This window comes from Styela clava, chromosome 4 (assembly GCF_964204865.1).
Source record: "Styela clava chromosome 4, kaStyClav1.hap1.2, whole genome shotgun sequence".
In the NCBI taxonomy this organism is placed as follows: domain Eukaryota; kingdom Metazoa; phylum Chordata; class Ascidiacea; order Stolidobranchia; family Styelidae; genus Styela; species Styela clava.
In genome coordinates this window covers 24,843,502-24,862,918 of record NC_135253.1, presented here as the reverse complement: position 1 = coordinate 24,862,918, position 19,417 = coordinate 24,843,502, and the positions used below count along the sequence as shown (strand labels likewise).

Below are 19,417 nucleotides of genomic sequence, written 5' to 3'. Positions count from 1 at the left end.
TGCACGAATAAGTAAACGCTGAAGGAAAAATCATTTGGTATTCACCAACGTGCAATTCTACCCTATAGTTTCTAATATTCTTCGTAACTCCTTTGTGACCCTTTGCTCGCTTGTCAATTCACTCAATCATTTTTGTATGTCAGTTAGTGCGAGTGACCTAGCGTTGAACGAATTCCCTTCAAAAATACAAATTGCCGAAGTAGTCTAACATAGTTATCCAGTGTTCACACCCATGTCTGTCTACGAGAAACACATGTAAAACATGGCGTAGCGGAAGAAACAAACTTTTCTTTCAATAACAAGCATTTTTATCTATGTTACACACATGATACAGAACTAACCGGTAATTTTAACCGGCATCATTTCAGTGCCATATACCACTACATCATGTGAGGCCAACTCGAAACGATGCTGAAAATTCTCATTTGGCGGGGTTCGCGACTTCTGGATTACATGTTAAGATAACGCCGTTTTCCGCAATTAAAATCCTATCCAATGATAAGACCGTCTTATCAACTTTCCTCTCTCGGGATAAATACATACAAAAACCCAATCCCATGATAGGGCTGTCGTATCAGTTTTCCTCTCCCTTACAATAAATATGAACATCTTATGTGATAATTAAACCCTCTTATCGGCTTTCCTCTTCTCAAGATAAATACAAAAATCCTATCATATCATGGACCCGTCCTATCAGCTTTCCTCTCCTCTGGATAAATAAAAAATGAACTAAATCTGTGATTTATGAGCTCATTCCAGAAGAGCAAAACATGTTTATATCGTCAGGCAGACATGTATTGATAGGAAGTGTTTACCAGGGGTGGGCAAGGTTTTTGAACGAAGGGCCAAAAATTTTGCCCGCTCAGACAGATACCAGATATGTAAATGTGACGTAAAAGGTTACATTTTATAAACAATATTTACAGTGTACAGCAAAGGTGGAAAACAATAAGCCTCGCGCCAAAACTAAATTGAACCGCAATCTAAACCAATTCCTTGAGCTATTTTAACTGAAACATCAAAATTTGATTTTTGGTTGTGGTAGCATCAGGCGAGCCAGATTGAATTACCCAACGGGCCGGATTTGGCCCGCGGGCCGTACTTTGCCCAGGTCTGGTGTTTACGCCTGTGAAGGCAACTTATGTAAAACATGCCCAAAATATGTTCGTTACATCAGTTTCATATACGACTGATATACGCGCTTTTTGCTATAACAAGTTCCGACACAAGCAGCAAATGATATCTAACAACTAGGACTCGACATTTTCGAGTATCTGATTATTTTAGAATCGAATCGAATATTTTTCGAATAAAATCTCGGATACTTGGAAGACATGCTGTGGTATTGTGTTTTATTGTAATGAGTCTTTCAGACACACAAATCCGGTGCCCTTGCTTTATTCACCAAATTTCATTCACTTTTGTCCCTCATATATATCCGCGTCGCTGATCTGACAAAATGTTACTCAATAGCGCCCCTTTTTTTGCGATTTTCTGCTTACTGCAATTCGGAGGTTACACTCCTGTTTTGAGAAAATAAGAAAAAGTATATTTTGCTTTTTAAAAGTCACATAACTGTGAATATTGCTTAAAAATATGGTTAGATACGAAAGCAAAGTTAACCTATTTCTGAAATTTTGAATTAAAACGACTTTTTTCCAAAACTTGAACATTCGCCATTTTGTCTTGAAACACTCGAATTTCTGAGATACGTTATAGCTTCAGTTCCAAGTTTTCAGCATTTGATATTCATAAGTATTGGAGGCAACGCTATACAGATCGACGACAATTTATTTTACCCTGGGTGGGTTGGTGGAAACGAGATTTAAACTCGAGATTTTAAACTGCGGTGACATTACAGTTACAGTTATGTCTAACCATCTGAAATCGGTTAACCATTCCCAGTCCTAATAATAACATATATTTGCGTTATAAAATGCAGTGCTGGGCACCTATTATGCGTAAAAAAGCACCCAGCAAAACACCTCACAAAAAAAATATGTACATGCCAAATCATGTAAAACACATTTAATTTGCTGATGTTTCGCTTCCAATACAAAATTACAAACGAGGCATCAAAAAAAGGTTTTGCAACACGTAACTCTGCAGCGGCCCACAGCCAATTTCTTTACTTCGTTTTAATTAAACTAGTGATAAAAATGTTTTTTTTTTCGTACAAGTAACTGATTGAATTTTCGGACAACAGTTTGTTTGCTCGATTAATTATCGATGGGTATTCGTTACCAATAAGGCTCAAGAATTATGACAGTAATTCTTTTATAAATCTGGACTGTAAAGTGGAGATTTCATCGGGTTTATCATATTTATCACTCTGCAGTTGATCGACGCCCCAAACAAAATGAATTTATATTACAATGATAAAGTCGTTGCTCGCTTGGCGCCAGGGTCAAAATCCTTCTTTGCATCACCTGGAAAATATCTCAATGGCCCACACTTTTGTTGTGCGTCTTTTGACCATCTGCCGAGTCGCAATAAGTTCATATCTTGCTGGATGCCAAGGCGAAGCTCTGAAATATTATACTGCTCTTGGCTGTTTTCTGGTTTAAACAAAGAAATATTCCTAACCGTTTATTTGGATGATAAAATTAAAAGAAGTTTACAGAACGGGAAAAGCACGCATGCTGATTCTCAGGTTTCTGAATCTTGCGAGATTTGACGGAGCGCTTTCGCGATGAATCGGAACCGAAAAAGCGAGAAGTGTGATTACTCGGCGCGAAGACGTCGCCGGGCGGTTAATACCGCTTATTTATCAAACTGTTATATGACGACGAAAGAGAAATTGCGTAGTAGGATGGGATTTACATATTTATCCCGGGGGAGAGGGAAGCCGATAAGACGGCTTACTCATATAGCAAACCACGGCCTCTCGTCCTGGGGCCCCACTCACAAAGCTTCGTTACCGTCTAACGTGTTAGTTAAGCGCCGACTCTCTCGTAAAAAGCAAAAATGGTATTCACAGAGCTTCGTAAATATTCGAGAGAAGTTATTCGAGAGAATTTTTTTGGCGCCAAATGAGACGTCTCGTAAAGTGCCTTCTTCTCTCATTTTACCGAGAAATGGTATTCAGCAAACTTCTTTAACGCGCTGAAGAGCTCGCTAGCAAACGAGAACAATCTTCGCCTCGTTAACAGTTCGTATTGCTCTCGGCAGTGATTCAAGTTAAAATAGTGTCGTTTAGACGTTAGCATACTTTGTAAAAATTGGCATAGTATCAAAAGGCCTTACTCGGGTAAGCGTGTATGTAGTCTAGTGTCGGTAACTTAGCTGTGGGATATCTGCCGCATTTACAGAGTAAACTAGGGTTGAGATTCAGAGATTGTTAAGTTCATTTTTTTTTTTTTTTTGTTTATTCTAGCGTTATTATAAACACAGATTCAAAAATGGCTGCTTATATTGAAGCTTGCAGAAGAAAAGCCCCAACAATCTCTCCATATCGTATAAGAAAGAAAAATCCGCTAGATGCAGGTGAAAGGACCTTAATAGAGGACTATAGACTCAATAAAAAATTAATAACAGAGTTGTGCCAACTATTACATCCAAAACTGGCACCCTTTACGAGGCGTTCACGTGCACTGTCGGTGGAGGAGCAGGTCCTAATAAGCCTGAAGTTACTAGGCTCCGGAAGCTTCCAGTCTAGTGCAAAGGATATTATTAACGTCTCCCAGCCAACTGCTAGTAGAGTTTTTTCTAGATTTCTTAATGCCCTAGGTGAGCTTGCAAATGATTTTATACATATGCCAGAGGATCCATTTGAAACCAAAATGAACTTCTATAATATAAGCAAGTTTCCAAATGTTATTGGTGCTATCGACGGGACCCATGTGCCCATTATTGCTCCTGCTGCCAACGAACATCTTTACATTTGTCGAAAGAATTTTCATTCCTTGAATGTACAGGTGAGCATGCTTATATTTCAATAATGTTTCATTGTTTTCTGTGGGCGAGATCTTTAGAATCACTAATGTTATTCAACTCTTCCTTTATAAAACTGCTTTTACATTTTATTTATTTCATCTTGTCTCAATTGCAGGCAATCTGCGATGAAAATATGATCTTCACAGACATTGTGGTCAAATGGCCTGGCTCGAGTCATGATTCGTTCATATTACAACAATCCAACATATATGACAAATTCGAAAGTGGCCAATTTGGTAACAGCTTGCTGCTTGGGGACAGTGGATACCCATTAAAAAAATGGTTGATGACACCAATATCAAATCCCAATGGGACAGCCGCTGAAAGATATAATATTGCACACAAAAAGACAAGAGTGATTATCGAAAAGTAAGTTTATTCATAAATTAATATTATGCCTTTTATCACTTTCGATGCCAAGATCAGTTTTTTCAATTTTACCGTTCCGTGCCAAGGTGAAAACGAGAGAGTTCTCTCCTATTCATTCTCTCTCGTATTTAGTTTTTGATTCATCGGGAAAGGGGCGAACCCAGCGGTGTCATCAGTTATCGTTCATTCCGACACTTCAGTCGTAGGTGAAAGAACTCACCTACACACGCGTATCTTGTCGGAATTGCTCTCTCATGCTATTATAACATAAGTTGATGATAACTTGTCTTGATCTCTCATTGCGATAAAGATTCAATTCGAACATTTTATTCAGCAATCAGAATCATTTTATTATACGAAAATATCAAATTTGAACAAAGAAAACAAAATCGTTTACTAGCATAAAAATATATCCTTCATTCGCTATATATTCCAATAACATTAATAATGGCCAATTATTGTCACTCACAAGGATAACATATTGCAAAATAAACAAAGTAGTCACATTGCATATTCATACAACTGTAACACATATGTATCTCTATGACCTCGTCACCATTACAATACGTCGAAAGTATTGAAATCGGCCTCTTATCTTGCCATAGTAGTGCGAGTAATTGTCCTTTTCGTAGTGAGATGATTTCCCCTTTCTTTAGTTTTGTTTTTATTTCTGCTGGAAGTCCCTTCCGGTTTGCCATGACTGTTCCCGTTATCGATGTTTTCCTTCGCTGCAATTCCTCGGCTAATGCGACAGAGTTATAGAGTCTAAATTAAAAATGAATATTATTAAAAATTGGTTGTGATAAAACAGTTTATGCAATTGATTGATATATCCGACAATGATTCGTTATCTAAAATAGAACGCAGTATGGCGCCGAGACGTAAATTATCTAATTTGTCTTATCAATATCGAATAATCAACATACCTATCAACAAATACGTGATATCCTCTATCCAGATGACTTTCCATTAGTTGCAAAACTAAATTCGAAGTTTTTGTGACGCCGGGTGGAAGTTGTTCCAAGTTTGGATTACCATAATCTATTTTTACATTGAAAATGTATCCAGTTATTGAATCACTCGCACTACTATGGCAAGATAAGAGGCCGATTTCAATACTTTCGACGTATTGTAATGGTGACGAGGTCATAGAGATACATATGTGTTACAGTTGTATGAATATGCAATGTGACTACTTTGTTTATTTTGCAATATGTTATCTTTGTGAGTGACAATAATTGGCCATTATTAATGTTATTGGAATATATAGCGAATGAAGGATATATTTTTACGCTAGTAAACGATTTTGTTTTCTTTGTTCGAATTTGATATTTTCGTATAATAAAATGATTCTGATTGCTGAATAAAATGTTCGAATTGAATCTTTATCGCAATGAGAGATCAAGACAAGTTATCTCCAACTTATGTTATAATAGCATGAGAGAGCAATTCCGACAAGATACGCATGTGTAGGTGAGTTCTTTCACCTACGACTAATGTGTCGGATAATACCGAAACATGCGTAATACATTTCAGGTGCGTTTGTATCTTAGTATTGCTCCTGAGTTTTCGTCGGGCGCTTCCAGATTTGGTGGGTTCAGTCAGTAAACGATGAAATTCGAAGTCTTTACTTGCCTCGGCAAACATTTCATTCAATCTGGTATTTATAGCGAGCAAATACTTATTTGTGTGGATATTTGAACTAGGCGTGCAAATGAAGTATTTCCAAATGCAATTTCAATATTCATTATACGCATCCGGTGTCTCTAAGTTGACATAATAAAATGGTTTAAAGCTTCATCGAAATTCGTCAGTTGATCTGTCAAGAACACGATTTTCCGAAATTGTCATCTCACGCAATTTGCTACGCAAGTCGTCTCGACTGCACGTAGTCCCGTCTTCGTGGCGCCAGACACGTGATCGCTATTGCGTAGCTACGTAATCAGTACGCCATGGCTGCTTATTGAACTTGTTCATCCGACACAAAGTCGTAGGATTGCATATTTTGCAATAATTATGGTTATACAATAGCTACGGAAGTAATTCAATATGAGCTGAAAGCATACGAGGGGCTCTGTGTTATTGGTAATATATTTCCCACTAAATTACTATATCTCGGATCATATCTCACTGACAAGTAGAAAAATATATGTTCCGAATAATATCAATTTCTCACTTTATTATTTCAAAATGTAACATTTCACCTCTCAGGACGATAAAATTTGCTTTCGTTGCAGATGTCCGTCAATCCGTTACCCAAAAATGATAAAAAATTAAAAAAACGTTCAAAAATACCAACATTTTGAATCATTTCATCGTCCTGCCAATAAGACGACGATCATGCATATAAAAATATTCGAATTATTTCCCGGTTTAGTAATGTTTTTCTACATCTTCGTAACATGATTGATAATATTATCATCTCTCCTCACACCTTTCAATCATTTCACCGTAAAAAGTTTTAACCCCGTGTTAGCGTCAGTCGGTCTCGTACAAATTTTTGATGATAATTTGCGGCTAATATGTACCTCGGCCATGCTAAATAAGTTGATAATTTACTTCATGGCAGACCCTCCTTCCATCTTGGTATTTCTTGAATGACGCGATTGGCTGAAGACGTCATTCTTTCCCCCCAACTTGACAACAAGAGAGAGAGAGAGAAGAAAAAAGACGGCAAATACCTGAACTCGACTATCTTCTATCTATTAAACTTTTTCCTTTTCGAATGACGTATATATACGTCATTTTGCATTGATGGCACGGAACGGTTGGCGCCAAATGACGTATATATACGTCCTTGGCATCGAAAGTGTTATAGCAGATAGCAAATAAACAAATCTTAATGACCATACTTACTCCCAAGTATTTCCAACCAAACAGCTAGACAGAAAATTTACACAATGTACACAATAAAATATTATGTTGCATTTCAAAATTGTATGTTAAATGCCGCATCAGAGATAAATAACTGCATTTTGTTTCAGAGCATTTGGAGTGTTGAAGCAAAGGTGGCGTATTCTTGATCATACCGGGGGCAAATTGTGCTATACACCATTGAAAGTTGCGAAAATTATAGTATGCTGTGTTATTCTACACAATATGTGCAGGAGAAATAATGTTCCTCTGCCTTCCAATGGGAGAATTTACCCTGTACCAGACACAGATGACACTGCAGCACAAGATGATTTCGAACCCACTGCAGAGTCCGTGCGTTCGGCCATAGTTTCAAGTTTTAGTTAGTGTATCGTCAAAATTTTTGTGTGCTTGCAGTAAGGGTGTTGTCAAAAACTTAATACACATGAAATTGGTGACAAGCGTGACGTCACCACAGATTACCTCATACCCTTGCGACATGTGTCATGTACATTTCAGATCGAGTCGATTTGAATATGGCCACTCTCAGCTTGGTTGGGGCTGTTTGTGTCACAATATCAAATTTGAATATTCGGAACACTTCGTCATTCAATGATTGTGACATAAGCAGCCCCAACCAAGCCCTTAACTGAGCTGGGAGTGACCATATTAATATTGACACATCTTTCTGAAATGTTTGATAGACTTGTCGCAAGGGGATGGCGGAATCAGTGATGACGTCACGCTATTCGCCAATTTCCAGGTTGTATCAAGTTTTTGACAACTCCCTGGCAGCGAGTCATAATCCCCCTATACATGTTGAAAAAGTAACGTGAAATTAAGTCTTCAAATTTCTTTAAGAAAATAAATGAGTCTCAATTTTGCGTTCCTTTTTCAATTTTTAAGTACCGGTATTAAATTTTGCGTTGGAGAGTATACAAAATATGAAAACTCAAAATCGTTTACTTATAAATAACACACTTTAATTTTAAAAGCTGCTGAACATAAATTTTTTAAAAAGTAACACTTGGGCTTGACCATGTCATTCATCATCTTCCGGAATTTCTTGCAAGTCACTAGATTCAGATATTTCAATGGAGTTTTTTATTCAACTTAATTTTTACACCCACAGTTTGATGTTGAGAAATAAAGATCTTTGGCCTGTCCTGTTTCATGGGAAGGGCTCATTTTAAAATTCCGGCTAGGTCTTATTTTTGGGAAAACACATAAATAAGAAACCCAAAAATAAGACCTAGCCGGAATTTTAAAATAAGCCCTTCCCATGAAACAGGACAGGCCAAAGATCTTTATTTCTCAACATCAAACTGTGGGTGTAAAAATTAAGTTGAATAAAAAACTCCATTGAAATATCTGAATCTAGTGACTTGCAAGAAGCAAGAAATTCCGGAAGATGATGACATGGTCAAGCCCTAGTGTTACTTTTTGAAAAATTTATGTTCAGCAGCTTTCAAAATTAATTATGTCAACATCTACGCCAGAGCTGTATTTTATCATTTTGTTGCTATGTTTTATTGCAATAAAGAAACCACTTTGAATAATAGTCTAGTCTCACATATCTCGAAAGTGATACTGTCAGTTTCGTATTGCTTGCTATAGGAGGGTCTCTCCCACTGTTGTGCTCCATCAAAATATTCGAATGCGATTTAATGTTTGGCAGACTGACTGATGCACGATTATGGTAGGAGCAATAAGCCAGCACATTTCTTATCGCCTACTCATTTCGTGGGAATTTCCAATTAACAATATGTATTTAATTCACATTTTCTGTTTTGGTGCCATATTTAGAAACCTGTTCACATTACGATAATAGTTTAAAGATGGGATTGGAGTATTGGTCAATAGTAACAGGCAGCATAAAAAGTCGTGCGAATTGTAATGAAATTCCAGGCTAAATGAAAAAATGTACAGAGAGAACCAAATGTAGTTTGACAGTATTAATCAAGTTTTTTGGCAGCCTGCCCACTTATGGATCACCCCATATACAAGGTACAGGTACTACAATTTTGAGTCACAATATTTTTCAGCAATTTTTGCCAGACTTTTTTCCATTTTCTTGTGAGAGTCTACCAAACTATGCAGTAGTTCTTTTATTTCTCTTTGGATTGTGACAATGTCACTCGCCTCGTCATCGCAGCGTCTTCTTTTTCTTTTGCTTCTTTTGCTGCTGACTGTAGACGATGCAGAATGGTCATGACAGGAAGTTTCACTTTCAATATATGAAGTGTATGGAAGCGCACCCCCTAGGAACAAATATTGGTTTTTTGCTATTATCAAAGAAAAAAAAAAGGCAGGTTAAATTTCATTGTGTAATTAGGGCACAATATAAAATTATACATACCAGTGCCTTGGTCTTCATGTTCTGCAAACGCAAATGGTTGCGAAGATGCAATTATTGGACCTGTAAAATCAAAATAGGTATTGATAAGGGTTATATGTCGTTAGCAGCAATAGTGATTAACTGATTAAAGGTACATGACTTACTTGATGATCCTTCGTACGTGTCACCTGAATTGACTTGAGAAATTTGCATCGAAAGTGAGGATGTTTCAGCATGACCTAAGAAAATAAATCATATGCTCAATAATCATTGATATGCTACAATATTTTTTGTATAACGTATTTTTGAAATTTCAACATACAAAGCCAGTTTTCGATTGCTGCAGCACCTGGTATGCCCTCAACTGACTCATTTCCCATAAGGGCTATTATCCTGTAGTCCATCTCTGTAGGTGGTTTTGCAGTAATTGTACCTCCTCCAGTTTTTTTTAAATCTTTCCTGTACAAAGAGACCCTCTTTTTGGCATTCGACTTCATGTCGTACCACTTGTGTTCTATCTGGCTATCGGTTCTAATACTCCCTGTAATATTGACTGAATTCACCTATGAAGAAAATAGTAAATATATGATAAATGATAATAAATTTGATTAAAAGCTCTGCTATCCTGCAATTGCACTTTCAACGTATCAATAACTGTGATCTACATTAGCAACTTTTGGCATTTGTACACACCTTGTTCGAAATATCTCTCCATGCTGCTCTTTTGGTTTGTGTAGTAACACTCTGAGAGTAAGCCCCAAAAACTTGTTCACGGTGTTGTGAAACCCCAGAAACTAGTGCCTCAATCTCATCAGGTGAAAAGCACTTTGCCCTTTTCGTTTTCACTGACATAGTAATTACGGTATGGTACCTTATATACTAGTTACACTCGATAATCTGCAAGATGAAAATAACATTAAAGTTGAAGCGACCGCTCTTACTGCAATATATACCTACTCTGATGGAATCATATACTGTTTCACTGCAATACTTGAATACAGCTACACGGACTAACTCAAAGCTGCAATTAGGTATGGTACGGTACTAACATCAAAACGGTACTTTGGAAACTCACTCATTTTATTGTATTCATTCCATGTATCCGTCAGTCTAGATTACGGCGCTGCTATATGAACAAAACGCAGGCTGCAAAAAAGAAAGTAGCGATACACGCTCGACCCGATGGCGGCGATAACTGATACGGCTGAGTGACCAGTCAGTGAATTTTGTTCAACTGCGAACGAGCGTAAGATTTCGAGAGAATACATTAACCGTGCGTCAAGTGCTAACGAGGTCTTTGGTGAATCGCATTTAACGAGATTTCGCTATCACGATTCTGAGAGACACAGTTACGAGATCGTAAACCCGACTTTTTACGAAGTTTAGTGAATGGCGCCCCAGGTCGGATATGGGATCAGTTAGTCAGTACCAAAGCGAATATATAATACAAGCGAGAAACGATCCGACAATGGACGCCATCTTGTGCCTATTGTTCTCGGCCATATAACACGGCGCCCTATGAGAAGTTCGCACACAATCATCGAAACATACCTATTATTTTTACTAATATTTTAGGTAGAAAATTTTAGAAGGTCGCGTTTTAAAAAATAATCTTAGCCTAACACGTTGCTATCCTTCCATGTTTGCCAAATTACATTTATAGTACATTAAATTGTCTTTGGAAACGAGTATACCGGTTCCGAGTTGCTTCTGAAGTAAGTTGGCCATTCTAATCGTCATAATTAACCATTTGACAATGGCAATCCTTATGACGTCACAGATGAAAAGTTGTATTTATTTATTCGTCGAAATTACCGGCCGACTCAACTTCGCTTCAATGGCCGTTCCTATTTTCTGGTTAACAATTTTCGTCTGTCAAGCTCCATAATGCCTTACTGCTCGGCTCCAAGCTGCGCTAGAAGAACAAATGACATTGTAGGATTGTTGCGGAAACATTTTACAGCGTCAAATTGACGTATCACTATAAAATCTTCGAACAAATGATCCTGCGTTGTGTTTGTGGTCAAATTTAACGCATTAGATAGTTTTTTCATATCTTAATTTCGTTATATATTTAGGTAGCATATAGCTTAAAGTTTAAAATCCACCCTTCGGCTTCATTCTAGCCCTTATAACAGCTGACTTATTCGATTCGGTACAACAACACTACGAAAAATTCCCATAAGACTACATTGTTTCGCGTTTCCGAAAAATGGCACAAGATGGCGTCCATGAACTTGTTTAACATTAGGTAAGTTGTTGCCGGCCGTTGGCCAGTTCGTACCAACGTAACTTTGTCTTTTCGGCTCCGATAAAGCGATTGTCCGCACACAAGCAGCCAATGATAACTAACAACTGGGCATTTTCGAATATTTATAATTTCACAATCGAATCGAATATTTTTTCGAATCAAATCTCGAATACTCGAAAGATATATAGTTGTATTGACTTTTATTGTAATAATTGTAATAGGTCCTTCAGATACATAAATCAGTAAAAACACGTAATCGAATATTCGATTCGATCGCAAAATTGCTGCCATCTTATGTCTTATTCAGTGCCCCTGCTTTATTCAAGAAATTCCATTCAATTTTGTTTATTTCGTACGTTTCCGCGTCGGCGGTCTGACTAAATGTTACTCAATAGCGCCCCCTTTTCTACGATTTTCTGCTTGCAGCATTTCGAAGGTTACGCTCCTATTTCAAAAAAATGAGAATTATGTTCATTTTGCTTTTTAAACTTACGTAGCTGAGAGTATTGCTTTAAACTATATAGTTAGATAACAGAGCAAATTTAAACTTTTTTTTTTCTAATATTTTCGAATGAAAAAATTTTCTTCAAAATTTCAACATTCACCATTTTATCTTTGAATGCCGAATTGCTATGATACGTCATAGCTGAGGTTTCAAGTTCAGTAATCAATGAATACTTTTGTCACTAAACTGAAAATACACATTTTATTACACATTAAATCATCCTAGAGTAAAAGTAAGAACACTCTATAGTACGGCAATCCTTCTATTCTAGAGCTTTGTAATATTTGCTACTGTTTTGCAAGAGCTTCGCGACCCACCCCCTTGGCGGTCGCGACCCCCGGGTTGGGAACCACTTCTGTATATGATAAATAAATAGACAAAGCAAGTATTTTTAATGCGACGGTTTTGTACCTAGGATGTGCAGTAAAGTCTCCTGTAAATTGCTATATTTCCGCCTCCTTCAAATCTTTAACATGACACCCATGAGTTCAATAAGATATTTTGAACAAAGCTCCCGCCTTAATACAAAAATGTGAGATTTGAAAAGACCACCCCGCCACTATTTTGTATGTATTACACAAACGAGAGGTGGTGCGTGTCGATATATTGCCTAACAAAATTTACCTAACGTAGAATACTGAAAGCTGATGAGCATTTATAAATTATCAAAAGGCAACCCTGAGAATAACTCAATGCCACACTTGATTATAATTCTGGTTCATTTCAGGTATATCTGATGAAAAGTTGTGAATCGATAGATATAAAGATCACTCGTTAGTCAATGTTAAAAAAGATCATATTAACAATATAACACTTATATTGTGAACATTAGGTCTTTTTGACACATTTTCAGCTGCTGGTGTGGCGCGGGATTTTCTAAATAATGAGAAAAGTGTGCCGTGGCCCAAAAAAGGTTGAAAAACACTGATATAGATCAAGTCGAGTGTCGATGAAGTACGATCCATCCATGGCCCATGCTTGCAAGAAAGGTACTCGTTTTGCCTTTACGCATGAAGTTAGTTGCGTTAGGACTTGCGCCTGTATATTTCCCAATGGCGGTTTCAACAGCCTGGTCCGTAAACTGAATTCCGCGTTGAAATCAGGTTCCGAGACGGGTCTGCATTATTTGTTATTTATAAAACTTTTATTATTATCTTTGTTTGTAAGTTTAATCGTTTTCATGTATCATTTCAGAATAGCATATTTGTCGTTGTAGTAATTGTAAATTGTACCATATTTGATATTCACATGGTTTCGATTTCAATAAATCGAGACCACTTCATTAGTACTGTTATGATGCGGCCATGCTTGGCGCAATTATAATCTCGATAATGTTATTGAAAATTTTGGTCGTTTTCATGAGACCATATTTGTTTTTTGTGGACATCAGTATCACTCACTATTCCACGGCCACTCGTAAATATTCTTGATTGTGACTCACACTCTCATTATATATCTGGCACGGGTATTATGTTTTCGATACTTTTTGCATGCAGTATGATCCTTTGATTTCTGGCACCAGTAAACCATTTCTACACTTTTATTACGAATTCCAGTCATTTCCTCACGACGTGATAAACACAGACCGTGCGAGGGAATTTTCTGTGTTAATGGAAAAAATGTGTCAAATGTGACTAAATTGTAGTGTATTTTTTGTCTATTAGGCTACCCACAATCATACTCGCTGAGTTTTAAGCCTCATTCATTCAATTATAATGTTTTATCTTTTTATTGCTAGTATGGATAGGAGGGCCACTGCTCGCCACCGAATCCTAATTATTATTATCCCTGACAGATATTCTCGGCATAGTTATGTTTGGCACAAATATAATTCCTAGCGTATCCATCTTTGTATGGGGATATTTTTACCACTGAAACTTATGGACAGGGGGTATATTTATTTGGCTAACACAGACAGTCCCAAACTCGTAATAGAAATAAAATAAGGAAAATCAGAATAAAATTATGGCCTAACCTTAACCTGGTACACATAATACGAGAGTACCTATATACTGAAAAGGTCGGGCGGCGGTTCGCCAGTTGAATAGCCCATGTCTAGATCATGTTATTGGAAAATTTAGTCGTTCTCACGTTTTGTTGACATTATGAACATATCTGGCACGAGTATCATGCTTTATATACTTTTTGCATGCAGTATAACTTTTTAATTTGTGGCCACATGGCCATGCTTGTCCTCGAATGAAAAAAATATTTTATTTCTCACCATTTCTGGCAACATTGAATGATGTCTATACTTTTCTTGTAAATTTCATCCATTTTCCCACGACGTGATACTTTTAATAGTCGGCGATCGTTACAGACCGTGCGAGGTCTGTTATTACAAAGGATATCTGCGAGTTTTATTATTACAGTCGCCGACACAGCTCCGGGGTATCGTGGACTCAATTGTGCGAAAACTAATGTTTTGAATGAAGGGGATTGTATTGCGCTGTAGCGCGAGGCTTTCTTAGTCGTTGAAGGATTTATTGCGGCCTCATTTAGATAGATGGTGCCTGAAACAGTCTTCAGCAGAGAGAGTTCAGCTATGTAAGTTTGCTCAGTACTCCCGTAGTGTGTGTACCAGTTTAGGCCAGAGTTTTGAAAGTTTGTTTAATTCAAAGCCGCGAGCCATTCTCTTAAGAATAGGTAAATTGCAAACAGACTCAAATAAAGATTTATCTTCTCATTTATAAGGAATGAGACTGTATAAGCAACGTTGAGAGTTTAGATACTCATGTTTGTAGAAGCTCACGAGCCTCTAACTAAAACGTAACGAGTACGAATTGAAAGTTGCAAGTAATATAACCATTAATATGAGTGTTTAGGTTGCCACTGGGCCAGGAAATAACTTTGTGTGGAGGAATTTTACAGAACGAACGTTTTCACCTTAAATTTTTGTGTGATGATGGTTGAAAGTTTCAGTCGTTTAGCAGTATCGACAGTTGTGCTCCTGGATTACGAGACTTATTAATATGGGCGTCTCGAAAACTGGATACGAAAATCATATGTGCTCAACTCGCTATACTTCTATCAATTCTACTTATTCTTTAAGCAGAAGGGTTTAGGATCTGTCATTAAGAATACTTGAAAAGGGTTTTATTTGCCCGTTACATCATGAATTTACAGTAAAATCCATTCTGATAATTTTGAACTCTCGTCACCGCTGTCGCATCGTGCTCGACATTGTTTTAATTGCACCTCTGTCGGTAGATCAATGGGCTCTCTCTCCCGCTCATCCGACTATTAAACACTTCACGTAAAATACGGGATCACGGTAGTTACGGGTTCCTTAATCAACGAGACGAATTTTTCCGCGCGGTAACCTCAGACTTCTGTCATAGATTTGATATGTTGCCAACCACGATCGGTGTTGCCGTTTCATAGGGTAAACGGCATTAGCTTGCGAGCCTGCTTTTGGGCGTCTGATATTCCCAGGTACATACTCATTTAAATACACTCGATATGTACTGGTTTAAGGCAGTCATATCACCACTATCGCAAGGCTTTATACATATCCACTGCTAGATAGGGGCCCAATATAGTTAGGAAGGAATTTTTCCAGCTCGACATTGCCTACTCGACTTTCATGGACCTTTTCCCGACCTTTGACCGCTGAAAAATTTTTCCTATACTTTACCATTGCAAAATTTTCGAGACTTATACTAAGAGGGTTTCGCGAGTTGGCGTCTGTAAAATGGGGTATTTGTTTTAAACCATCATTATGATTCATCGCCTACAACAATCTGTTTTTTAGAAGTACCGGTAAAGAATTTTAGCCTAGTCTATCACAGCTATTTCAACACTAATTTTTTATCACTGCAACTAAATTAAAACTCCTAGGAAGACAGAGTGATCATTGAAATATCTGATTTATATTCAAGTTTCTGAAACACAACAGAAAACTAACGAATAGAGTTCAAAAACGCGAAAACGAGGTAATGTTTACGACCACGCTTGAAAATCTGTCCGAGTGAGAAAAGTGTCTGAGCGGGTGCGAAAAGGGGGCATTGTTACGTCACTTTTTGCATCTTGCTGATTGGCCAATGTCACGAAGTAAACAAGGAAGTCGATGCCCCGGGAAAGGTCCATAGTCCTCACGTTTGGGGTTTGCGTTTTGGATGGTATAGTTATGGATATACAATAGTTATGCCACTTTACAAGCAAACAGCGAATATGTAAAGTGGGATTCACGGTGAAATTAATAAATCGCGCAAAAGTCTTTATCGCAAATGGCACCAGCCTGTTAATTTCACGCTCAGCATTGATTCTGAAGCTTCACGCCGATGAAGGTTGCCAGATTCGCAATGCTTAATATCCACATATCAAGCAGCTGAGTTTCATCGCAATTTTGATAAACCATTTCAAGCCACAAAAGTTCAAGCATGGCCCGTAGATAACATAACCCTATTTATCTCAGGTCCGGCATCTGTTCTCTCATCTCTTCGGCACTGTATAATATCTCGATGAGGATAACGGCAACCGTTCTCACTTCGAATCGATTATCCACGCTTACGGCCGTGATTTTGTTAAACGATTTACTGAGTAGAATTTTCAATGAAGAAATTTTGTGACGAAATATATTTCATGAAATAAAATGTGAAACTGTGAGATGAAGCGGGTTAGGGTTGTTCAAAAAGACAGGCTGGGTTGAGGGTTTTACATCGAATGAAATATTATGGCTGCGTGGGCAAAGATACCCTTTACATTCTTACAAGGTGCCTGAACGCTATGTTTTAAGCTTCAGCTAAAAGAAAGAAAGTGTTTTTTTATTATTCCAGCAAGGTTAGAATGAAATCCTTATCTTGTAAGAAAGCCGATCAATGGGCTTTAATGATGTCAACACGGCTTCTAGTAAAATATTCGATTCGATAACCGGTCAGCGTGATCGGTTTATTTGCAGTATCCTCAAAAATTGGCCTGGCATTGGTGACGTACTTTTATTAAACCACGGCGACACCAATTCCGGGTTTGGTGAAAATTTCTTCAAAAACCAATTTCGCCATTTGCAGCCACAGACATAGTTTGTTATTATTGGGCTGGCAGTAGTAATTATGCGGCCACAATCCTTTCACGTGTCTATTATTTCGCCACAATAGAACACGAAGACTTGTTGCGTCTGATCATATCGCAGAGCTCAAAATAGAAAGAAAAACATTGGCAAAATAAACACGACTTGGTATGATAATTGCGCTATTGACAAAACAACTAGGTTGGAGTGGACGTATATTTTCCGAGTAGAATTTATTTATGCAAGAATCTAATAATTGTCAAGGAGCTCGAACGCGAATTTCCGCTTACCGGCGTCCAATTCGCATTTATAGTCGATGACATGTTGTTAATTCAGCGTGTATTGTCACAACGGGCTAAAACACAGCCCAAATAAACACATCATAAATTTGTGTGTTTTTCTCATAATGTTTGCTGATACTTACCGTTTTATATGACAGTCAGACACTAAGCTGCATTATTGCTGCTTTCAATCTTGTGCGAACCGTAATTTGTCTTCGCCTGAAGTGTAAGTGTAGCCGTAAATTCTGGACAGTTTGCAGCTCCTACCTAGCTTTTGAGTTATGCGCTCGTGACTCTGAGATAAGTTCCTATCTACAGGTTATTTTGCTTGGAAGATGGAATTTCTTACCTGCCAAAGCACATCTAGTTACGCCGTGAATCAAAAAGTAAACGGAATTTCAATGCTTTATTACCTCGCTCACATAGTATCTGAGAGTATTCGAAACATGTATTTTTGAGTGGGTGGTAGCACTGAAAAGATAATCTTGTAATATTTTTTAAATGGACTACAGTTTAAAAAAAACAAAACGAGAAAGCTAAACATGCAGAATCAATACTTGCTTGTTAACGTAAAAATATTCTGACCATATACGCTTCAGTAATTCTAAAAAGTCAGTCAGGTCTGTATAAAATAGTGAACCAGATGTAAGGAATGTAATTTTAGGCCCAACAAACTCATTGCCGCACAAAGTAAGCAAAATACGTCTCGAAAATTTAGCGATAATATTATTCAATATCTCAACAACGGCGCCACGATTCGCCCCGAAGATTAGATTAAACTAGAAGTATCTCAGGTCACAACATCTGCTCTACGTTATCAACGACCTCTTGTCAAAACATCGGAACTCGAAAATAACCAGCTCCGTCTCGCAGACGACATAGGGCATGTGACGACATAATCAGGTTTGAAGGACGAGTTATAAGATGCCAGATTTCTTGTAGTCAAGCATAGTGCAGTAAATGGTTTCTATATACAGATACTTTTGTATTCTAAAATTTTACTATTTCTTAGATTTAGAACATAGTTATTCTATTCTTGTGGATCTCAATCGCAAACTTTTTGTCTGAGGAAGTCTGGACTTTGGTCAGCCGAAACGTTACAAAATAAAATTTGTAGAAGCGTGATGCGAAATATTTCTGTGATATATTTCTATACAAAGCCCCTGCCAACGCCTAAGATTAGTTGAGGTTAGGAATGCAGCTTGCGCTGGAATTTCAAATCATTATTTCTAACCGTAACCGGATAATTACTGGGTTATCATTTTAAATCGTGGCGGGGGTATTTTCTTAAATCTCACATGTTTGCATTAGTGGCGGTGGCTTTGTACGAACGATCGATCGTCTGAAATACGCGGACTTTATAATTTATACCACTGTCGATTAGGATAGTGTTGTATGGGTTAATTGTCATACGAGAGGCCGTGGTTCGCCATTTATGTAAGCCCTCTTATAGGCTTCCTTTCCCCGGGATAAATATGTAAATCGCAACTGGAATTATCTTGGTTATAAAACACTCGACGCATTTGAAAGCGATTCAATAACGTTACAAACCTTATATTATTTCAGCTCTGCTATTGTAGTATACGTATGTTTTATTGTTTTTGTTCCCGAAATAGCATTTCAACCTAAAATAGAAACTAATTCACAGACAGTCATATTTTTATTGTATATTATTAGACGACGACAAGTTTCAGTGTAAAATAGATATTTTTAGGTTCTTTCAATTTCTAACACCCATGGCAGTATAAAGTTATCGAACCTGTCATAGACGCTTAGAATAAGTTTAAAAGCTTTTTGTCTGATGTCTTTCGCTTTAAAAAGGGATGTGGGCAAGCAGTCACATATGGGGCGTTTGTTAGTCTATTCAGACGTATAA

The 19,417-nt window shown here is 37.5% G+C and overlaps 2 protein-coding genes across 2 annotated transcripts in view; both read right to left on the bottom strand.

The window, feature by feature from the left end:
- The window catches only part of LOC120326421 (uncharacterized), a 169,384-nt gene that overhangs the window by 11,046 nt on the left and 138,921 nt on the right, over positions 1-19,417 (bottom strand). The window lies entirely within an intron of this gene.
- LOC120348552 (uncharacterized) lies at positions 8,686-10,552 on the bottom strand. Its single transcript, XM_039418745.2, has 5 exons — positions 10,190-10,552; positions 9,819-10,059; positions 9,661-9,735; positions 9,518-9,577; positions 8,686-9,419 (listed from the first exon to the last, which is right to left on the bottom strand). The coding sequence occupies exons 1-5, from the start codon at positions 10,346-10,348 to the stop codon at positions 9,175-9,177; spliced, it is 780 nt and encodes a 259-aa protein (XP_039274679.2). The 5' UTR covers positions 10,349-10,552; the 3' UTR covers positions 8,686-9,174.